Source organism: Streptopelia decaocto (genome assembly GCF_964273445.1).
Source record: "Streptopelia decaocto genome assembly, chromosome: 3".
Taxonomy (NCBI): domain Eukaryota; kingdom Metazoa; phylum Chordata; class Aves; order Columbiformes; family Columbidae; genus Streptopelia; species Streptopelia decaocto.
The window spans coordinates 94,533,342-94,543,063 of NC_138656.1; the positions used below are offsets into that span (position 1 = coordinate 94,533,342).

At 41.5% G+C, this 9,722-nt stretch overlaps 1 protein-coding gene across 1 annotated transcript in view; it reads right to left on the minus strand.

Annotated features, from left to right (window-relative positions):
- The window catches only part of PRIM2 (DNA primase subunit 2), a 102,574-nt gene extending 100,293 nt beyond the window's left edge, over positions 1 to 2,281 (minus strand). The window contains exons 1-4 of the mRNA XM_082047676.1: positions 2,242 to 2,281; positions 1,909 to 2,082; positions 1,161 to 1,264; positions 117 to 196 (exon numbers count right to left, since the gene is read on the minus strand). Coding sequence (XP_081903802.1) covers positions 117 to 196; positions 1,161 to 1,264; positions 1,909 to 2,065 — 341 coding nt within the window. The 5' untranslated portion in view covers positions 2,066 to 2,082; positions 2,242 to 2,281. The remainder of the gene's footprint in view (positions 1 to 116; positions 197 to 1,160; positions 1,265 to 1,908; positions 2,083 to 2,241) is intronic.
- Positions 2,282 to 9,722: the final 7,441 nt, after the last annotated feature.

Sequence of the window (9,722 nt, forward strand, 5' to 3'; positions counted from 1 at the left end):
CTATTTAGTAGCCAGGCAACTCTATAATATCTGTTATGTCTATAATAAAGAAGTGTAGTATCTGTATACATTTAAAATGAATAATAAGTGTACAGTATAATCCAAAAAGTACTTACGACTGACAGTAAGCAAGACGTAGTATGAAATGAGAGATATGGTCTTTTCTTCTTGCCTCATAATCATCATCAGCCAAAGCCTACAGAACATTTTATTAGTATTTCAGAGAAATAATCTCTCCCAGATTAAAAATCCATAATTAATTTTTCATTGCTGTTCAACCATGTATTAATACTCATCTTTAAGACAATAAATGCAACATTATTAAAGAATCATAGAATCATTTATGTTGGAAAAGACCTTTAAAATCATCAAGGCCAGCCGTGAACCTAGCATTGTCAAGTCCATCACTAAACCATGTCTCTAAGCACCTCATCTATATGTCTTTTAAAGACCTCCAGAGATGGTGACTCCACCACTTCCCTGGGCAGCCTGTTCCAATGCCTGACAACCCTTTCCATTAAGAAATTTTTCCTAATATCCAATCTAAACCTCCCCTGGCACAACTTGAGGCCATTTCCTCTGGTCCTGTCACTTGCTACTTGGGAGAAGAGACCAACATGCTACAGCCTCCTTTCAGGTTGTTGTAGACAGCGATAAGGTCTCCCCTCAGCCTCCTTTTCTCCAGGCTAAACAGCCCCAGTTCCCTCAGCTGCTCCTCACAAGACTTTTGCTCCAGACCTCTCACCAGCTTCATTGCCCTTCTCTGAACTCTCTCCAGCACATCAATGTCTTTCTGGCAGTGACAGGCCCAGAACTGAACACACGATTCGAGGTGCAGCCACAGCAGTGCCAAGTACAGGGTGACGATCACTTGCCTGGTCTTGCTGGCCACACTGTTTCTGATACAAGCCAGGACTCTGTTGGCCTTCTTGGCCACCTGGGCACACTGCTGGCTCATGCTCAGCGAGCCATTGACCAATACAAGGGAGTTGTCCTACACAAAGAAACCCATATTCTCAAAGAAAAACTACTTCTCTGACAAAATGACTAAACTTCAGTTTTAGGAACAGTATTTCATCACTTCTACTTTTATTCAGAATTCCTGAATGGTGTAAAGAAAATAAAGTGCAAAAGAGTTCCCTTTTTTTGTTGTCACTTACTTTGTAGGGAAACTTGAGTTTCCGGATCTCAGACTCCAGCCTACTGTTGTACTGATCACTGTTTCTTACATAGCTCACACCAAGGTTTTCAACTGTTTTCAGCACTGGGGAAAAAAGAAAAAGTCCATGTTAGAGAAAAAATGTTGAAAATAAATCTAACTGTATTATGTATTGGGAAATGCATAACCTGGGGTAAGGCCACAGGAATTGGTTTTAGTAATATGAGGAGCAAAGGGTCAAGAAATATGGAAGAGAAGGTGTGGTCCACAAATCCTGAACAGCTCTCCAACTCTGGGATCCACACAGTCAACAAGGGAAGGGAGACAGCTAACTCGTGATGGATCAGTCTCTAAACAGCGGGTTTCACTCTCATGACGGGAACCTTTGATTCAGTGACTTTCAGGAGTTCAGGGGAACCTTTGCTCCCAGCCACAGTGGTCTGAACCACTGAGACATCCGATATGCCACAACACCCAGAAAGCGAAATATGCTCATAAAAACCACCTCTGTAAACCAAAACTATACAGTCCTGACTGCTATGCCCCAAATGTGCGTTGTGAAATCAGTCACAGCTCCCTGAAATACCCAAAGCAACACGTTTTCCTTTAAAAGAGGTTCATTTCAGCATGAGCAGGCGGCCAGTTCACTTTACTAACAGGCAAAGAGGGCACCCGAGCCCGCCAATAACACACACATCCGTGACAGCAACAACCAAAAGCTTCGGGGGTTGTGGGAGGACGGGACTCACGCTTCAGGCGGTCGATGGCCAAACTCTCAAACTCCGCCAGCGAGATGTTTTCCGTGGGGGGTTCCAGGTAGAACTGCAGGCTGTGAGGGTACAGCTGCCGTCGGTCCCCCGACAGCCACGGGTGCTTCCCCCTCGCTTGGGCGCTGGAGAACTGCATCTCCCCCGCCGGCCGGCCTGCGGGAGACACGGCCGCTCAGCCTCGAGGGAGCGGAAAAAGCCGCCGCCGGCCCTCGGGGCAGACAGGGCCCCCCCGGAGCTGCCTCCGGCCCCTCCCGGCGTGACCGACCCCCGGTTCCCATGGCAACTGCCCCGCGACATCGCTGAAACCCCTACCTGCTCCCGGCCCCGCGCCCCAGCTTCCCGCGCACAGCCAGCCCCGCCCACTTCCGTCCCGCCGCGCTCTGTGCCCAGCCTCGCCCACCCGGGCCGCGCGGCAATTGGCTGACGAGAGAGAAGTGGGCGGATACGCAGGGAAAGGTGCCCACAGCCAAGATGGTGGCGCATGCTACGGGCGGGCGGAGTGCGGCGGCTCCGCAGCGCCCGGCCCGCCCCGCCCCTAATGCCCTTTCTTGCGCTCCCCTTCCGCCATTAGTGTCAAGAGCCTGAGCATCCGAAGCGGTGTCCGTCCTTATCTCTTCCTGATTTCTATGAAACTGGCCTGAATCTGTGTAATTGATTTTATTGGGTTCTTTTGTTCCACAAAATTGCCTGTCCTCAGGATTGGCACAACTACCATTTTTCATCAGTCATCCCCTGTCGTCTGCTGTTCACATTAGCAACAGCGTTACCATCTGAATCTTGCACAACTCCAGTACCCAAAACCAAGGGTCACAATGTCACTGAGTGTCATGATGGTGCTAAGCTGGTTTAAGAGTGAAATGTTCAGCACAGTATTAAAACCACAAGGAACCTCCTTTCAATTCCATGATCCCATAAATTCTATGTTGTTCTACAGTTGTATAATTTTGTCATTTTTCCAAGATAACTGCCGTTTTTGCCACTGGGTTGACCACTTAGCTACAGCTGAGGTTATGTTATGTTTTGTGTCCTTGCCTCAAAATGCCACTTATTTGCTGATTTTCCCCAGCCAGAGAAGTTGGTTAATGATCTTGCAACAAATTCGGAGTGCAGAGAGATCAATCAGAATGGAAATTAAGTTTATGCCCATGAAGTGAGGAAAATCAGTAGTTTAGGCTGGCAGGTTCTCAAGAACCAGGACCAGGACACATACTGGTCTCATGTTCATGGGCAACACCTAAAATATTGCCAAGTAATCTGATTGCAGCTTTAACAAACACTGACACTGGTCATCAACCTAAACCTGCAGCCTGCCTCTGTACTAGCAGATTAAAGATGGTGCCAAGTTAAACTGACGGGGGATAACCCATTCCAATTACCTTTCCAAACAAGGTGTCAACATCCAAATTGCCCATGGAGAATATTCCTATGCTCATGCTAATCCTCAAACTGCCAAGTGTGCTCTTTGGTCTGGGCCAAGCCTCTGCTACGGGACCATTTGAACAGTTTAACAGGATGGAAAATCAAGTTTGTCTCTCCAGGGCTGCTCTGTACTTTTGTAGGAAAGAAAGCGTACTGTCAATATCAATATTTTTTATGTAATAAATTTAACCCAAAGCAACCTGATATCTTTATATATATACATAAAACAACTTTAACCCAAAGCAATTTCCTTTTAATAGCCAGGTCTCACACCTGCACAGTTTCTTCCCTTCTCTACCTGTCTGCTACATGAGTTGCTCAGGAGCAGGAGTGAATAAGACAAAATCCACCTAGTAGCCGCAAGAAGGCAGAGCTTTTGCCTTTGATGGACCAGTGCGTCAATATCCAGGAGATGTTAGGGAGACTGCCCATGCTCCATCCAGACAAGAGCTCACACATTTGCTGTGAGTGCTGTACCCGGCCTGGACCGGAGAGGGAGAAGTGCGACAATGCTGAGGAGCACGTCGCAGAAACCAGCAATCTATTCTGTTTTGATTTCATTTCAACTAATGTTTTAGGGTTTGGCACAGAAGTGGTACCGCACTTTCAGAAACCATGGTATGCAGTTTGCTGTTCGTCACCATTTCTTCTATTGAACCATGTCAGCAGCTGTGTCTAGATCTGCTGTTTTCTTTTTTCGTTTAATCCATTTTTTCCCTAATGCTGTATACTGATCCCCAAATTGTCTGAAATTAAGACAAGACCTACCCTGTTTCTTTTTTTTAAATTTAATTTTCACTAACATTATTGCAAAAAGTAATATGATCACTTCAGCAGATATTAAGAAGCAAAATAAACATCTGTATTACTAGACTCAGATAAAACTTACAATGCCAAGCCTTATGAGGGGTTTGTCAGCCCTTTAACACAAAAATCCTTTTCTTGGGAAAAGAAAACAGACAAAGAAGTGAAAAGATATAATTTTGGTGGGAAACTCCCAAAGCCACAATTTGAACAATTTCATAACCCAAACATTCTTACTGACATATTTTTTGAAACCTATAGATAGTTTTGATAGTATTTCAGTTACTTTTTTCCATGCATATTTTCATTAGTTCTACAGTGATATTGCCAGTGGGAACTGATTTTTGAAGTATTTTTTAAACAGAATCATTGATGTTGCAACAACCCACCTCACAAATGTTTTACAACAACATCCATATGGTCAGCTGTCGAACTGTGCCCATCATCCCATCCAAACACAGTCCAATCCAGCATAACCCAAACTGTTCTGCTACCTAATTAACAAAAACCATATTCCTTATCTGCATTAGATATATAGCATTGCATAGTTTCTACTCCCACTTTTGTCATACCAGCTAGCAGAGTGCCTGATGCTAAGCTATTGGAGCCCGGTTCTTCCCTACTTGCATAACTAGAACTGCTAATAGGAGGGTAAACCTGGCGATGCAGGTATCTGGTCTCTCATTCAAGCTGCCCCATTCATCCGTCATGTCTGGGATGCTTAGATCTCTGTGGATGGCAGGAATTGGCACAAAATGTCACTTTCCTGCTTCCAGCTCCTTTTCAGCTCTCATTGTTAATTTACCCACAATCTTATTTACTGCAGGTATCACCAGCCTGACTAAATTCTCATGTAACTCAGCCTTCACACATATTGTCTTCATAACTTGCTTTCTTGATGTTTTCACCTCTTAATATATTCTTCTTGAATTTTTTTTTCACTTTTGTTTATTCAAAATGTTTATTTATTGTTTTCTCCATCATTTAACTCAATTCCTTTACAGACCTGGTTTTCCTAGAGATCTTGACTGGTTTACATTTTTCTTGTAGTGTTTTTGTGCCATTGCCAGCCTAACTTCTCTTTGTATGTCTGTTTTGTAGTTCTCCACTCAATGCTTTTTATGACTTCTTTAAATAGTTGCCATGCAGGTTATACCAAGATTTTTTCCTGACCGTGATGCACAGATACCTCTGTACTTACTGTAAATAGCAGGGTAAATGTTCTGAGCTGACCTTCAAATTCCTGCAGGCTCTGAAGGGAGTAAAACATGACTCATGAAGTGAAGAGAGGTTCGGGGGGCTATTTTAGTCAGAATATGCTCTCTCTTTCTTGGTGTTCATTTGTTTAAGTGGGGAGTGATGATGTTCATATCCCTTGTGACACTCTGTGTCTCCCTGGCTCCACTCATACAGGGCTTTTGGATCCTGGATTTGTCCCCCAAGTTCTCTGTCCAAAGCTCTAGTACACAGGAAGATGAAATCTAGGTAGATCTTCACATTCTTCTTAAATTTATTCTGACAGGTAGGTCTGTCGTCCACTTTCTGCCTCTCACTGCATGCATCTTCTTCCATATGTTTAGGTTGCTGTAGTGAACATGCTTGCTGCATCCTTGTTCTGTTATATATCATATTTTCAATCCCTTAGCATAATTTTCCAGGCTGCATATCAAGGAAGAATCTGCCCTGTCCCTGTGCTAGGCTTTTCTGAAAGGATGCCACTCTTGTCCTCAATCACAAGATGTTCCATGTGCTTTAAATATTTTTGCCTGCCATTCTGGGGCTTGGGGGGAGTTTTGACCTGGGTTGTTTGTTTGTTTTTCTTTCCTCTTCTTTAATCTTCCTCTGATAACTTTTGAACATTTGATTAATGTTAGTGAGAGGGGTTGAAACATTGAAGAGAAGTACTCGCAACGGTGAGAAATTAGAGCCTGGGTAACAAAAAAAGATTCAAATTTCTACCATAGGAAAGAAAAGCAGAACTCAGGCTCTTTTGTGCATGGAGAAGCAGCCAGGCAGTCAACACAAACATCAAGCCGCATGAATAGAACTCGAGCTCAGCCACTGCTCTGACGTCTCCAAACAAACAGACAGGGAAGACTTGAGCTATTGAGCATCAGGACTAAGAAAGTGGAATTAATTTGTAGACTTAATGTATTCTGCTGCACAAGGATCTCCTTCTTTTTCCTAGTTTATGTCTATCTACCATGAGCTTCTGAAACACATAGAGAAGTTTACAGTCTATCTATCTGTACAGATGCTGATGTTTTCATTTATTGGAAATGACTACCATTGAACTAATCTAAAAGAAAAAAAGCATTTGTTACATATAACATTTAAAATCTTCTGTATTTCAGATACTCTCTTGAGATTAATCTAATTTCTACCTGCATTACAGTAAAGAACAGAATCCTTTCTTATCAAGTAATCTGTAGGTAATTGGAAACTTTTTTTAACCCTGAAAGGTTTGCTATCCAACATAAAAACTAGACTTAGATATGTATCTACGGTTTTTATCTTTTTCTTTTAATTATATAAAAAATAATTGTCAGGATTCAGGATCTCTTATTGTCTAAAAATTCCAAAAGATTATTCCATGTTCATTAAAATAAACCCACTGCAGTGTAAGGATTTTGTTCAGCCTTCTGGTGTTTATTTAGCGCTATTGAATAATACAGGCTTAACCAGGCAGATTTCCCATTTTAAGCCTATGACTTGATAATGAAAAAATGTCCTGTTTGGTACTGACTAAGTTTTCAAATACCCAGTCGCTATGTAAAACAGTCTGCAAATTTCCAATCTAAATGTAAGTCGACAGCTGCCTTCCAATTGCAAAGAAATCTCTGTGTTAGACTTGCCTAAAGCACTTCCGCTGTTACAAGTGAAAACCCCTAAAATAAACACCAAGGGGGATACAGTCTGCCTAATCTCTCCACTAAACCTGCACCTTCCTTTTAAGCTCTTCTTTTAAATTGAATAGTTGCCCCTGGAATACTTGGAAAGAAGTAGGTATCCTGCTGGCATCTGAAAGGACATCCAGCCTGCCCAAACTTAGGTGTCTGGGTAGCTGAATTTTTTTTCCATTTGTTTTCCTCAAGTTTGGTTTGGCTTGATTTGGTTTTGAGAGGTTTGTCTGGGGCAAGGAGGTTGGTTGGTTAGTTGGTTGTTTTCAAGGTTTCAGTTTTGTGGTCTTTTTAAAACATAAGTGATGCTCGGGAGTGAAAAGTTAAGCATTTTTGCAAGTTACGGGAAAAGAGTCTCCCTTGTATGTAATACTAAGTCCTGTTCCCTGTCATGAAATTATACCAGCATAAGAAGTTAGAGGTAACCACTATATTCCTTATGCAAGCAAAATTAACTGGAGATTGCCTGGGCAAGACATAAGAGATAAAGATGATTAACATACTAGCTAATTCTTGAGTCACTTTCCTACTGGAAACTGAATATATTCCTTTGTAATTAACTCTATCCCATCTGAAGCCAGCACACTCAGTTCTTAGTATTTTGTCTTTATATTACTTTTGTCTGGTTCTAGCATTTCCTTTGTCTGAGGCTTTGTGGAAACTGCGCTTAAAAAGCAACACTGACAAGTTTATTAAAAAGTAACAGTGAAAAGTTCAAATAAAGACCCCTCTCCCCGTGAAGTCTTGTCTAAAACTGCATTGGTTTCACTGGAAGCAGAATCTAGCCTCAGAATGTACATCCCCAAACACATCCTCCAGCACTGGGCACATCAGTTCCTACTGTAATGCTCCTTAAAATTCAGGGCTTGCCAATAAAACTGTTGATTTATTGTCAGACTACAGAGCCAGAATAACAATTGGCACCAATATCTTTGCAATCTTTCTTCAGATCATCTACATGAATGTGTAAAAATCTGGTACACACGTTATTATTTAGAAAATGACATGCTACCTTTGCATAACAAAAGCTGAGACTCATCCTAATAACCTTTAAATAATGGTTAAAATCACCTACAATATAGCCACACTAAGTGGGAGACATCACTGTGTTTAGACTTTCAAGTAGGAAACCAAGTATATCAGTTACACAGCTATTTTATACATAATGCTTTCAAAACCACACAGTTATTAGATATATTGAAGACCTAGCATTTTTATAAAAAATCTGGTAGCAGTTAAACTGAAAGGGTGGATCACGATGAATCTAAATTAATCCAGCTGGTATACCTTGCTGTCATATTTTAAGTGGTATTGATGCATTGCAAATAAAAGCAGCGGCACTTTTCCTAGCATATAGTTTCCCAAATGCTTTTTCTCTTGATACATATTTAGCCCTTATGGACCTGTTTCTTACATGGATATCTGCATGGTACACATGCTTTGATGCCTGTAGTTCTGCACAAGGAATTGTATGCAGATAAATAGGAGTACAAATGATGGCAGATACATAATTACATATTGAGTGCTGAGTACATGGGGAGGTGTTGAGTGCCTCACCAATTTATGATGAATATGATGACCTCTGCAATAACTTCATACTCCATGCTAGTGGGAGAAAGTTCTTCCAAGGTCTTCTAATCCAGACGTTTAGCAAAAGCAGACTTTCAAAGTACAACAAAGATCGGTCAGGCAGGTACAACGGTTACAACAGGAGTCATCATGGCTAGAAATCACCATCAGTGTTTGTCTTTGCTTTTCTTGCTGTTCTCTGGCAGCCTGAATAGTCTCCCAATTCCTCCGTCTCTCGATTTCATGGCACAGAGTGCACACATTTGTCCACCTTCACCCTGTGAGGAAAGCTACTGAGCAATGGGCACCTACAGGCAGGTTCTACAGGGCACGGAAATAAACCAAAATGAGCATATTTTAGCTGCAGCAAAATGGCCAATAGCGCGGCAAAAAATTTCTATTTCAGAGCACAAGCCACATCTTGTTTTAGAATAACAGAAAATTCATCTGTTAGAACTACTGTAGTTTACAATCACCTACTATTTCAGAGATTTTTTCAAGAACTCTAAAGACTGGAAGTCTCAAGGCAACACAGGACATTTTTTTCTACAAAGTCCACAGCTGAGGGGTCACATAGCACAAAGAGTTCTCAGAGTGATTTGGTTTGTGTGCTTTAGTTTGATCTCTTTGTTGTATTCCAACAAATTTGATGTTTTATTAATTTTTAAAAGTTTCTTTCTTTTCCTTGTCCCCTGTGCTGGCTCTCTGTTGAACACAAAGTCTTTCTCTTACTCTTGAGGACAAACTTCTACAGCCAAAGGATCACCTAAGATTAAGGTCAGTAATTCTGTTCCTAGGGAATAAAGTGTATTTCCAAAAGCATTTTTCTAAGAAGGTAAAAGACTTGGGGAAGGGGTTTTTCATGCTTTCACTTCAAGTGCAAGAATTTCTTTGCCTTCCTTTCTCTATCATAAATGCAAATTGTTAAAATAATAAAAATGCTTTTTAAAATAAAAACAATAACGTGCAGCAAGAAAGCACTAAACTTCCCATACAGTTCTCCCTTTGGTAAGAGTATGAGAGAAAGAACCAACTATGTGGAAGAAATTAATAATATTGCATGTATTCCTACAAGTTGTCCACACAGCAGAGAGATGAGGA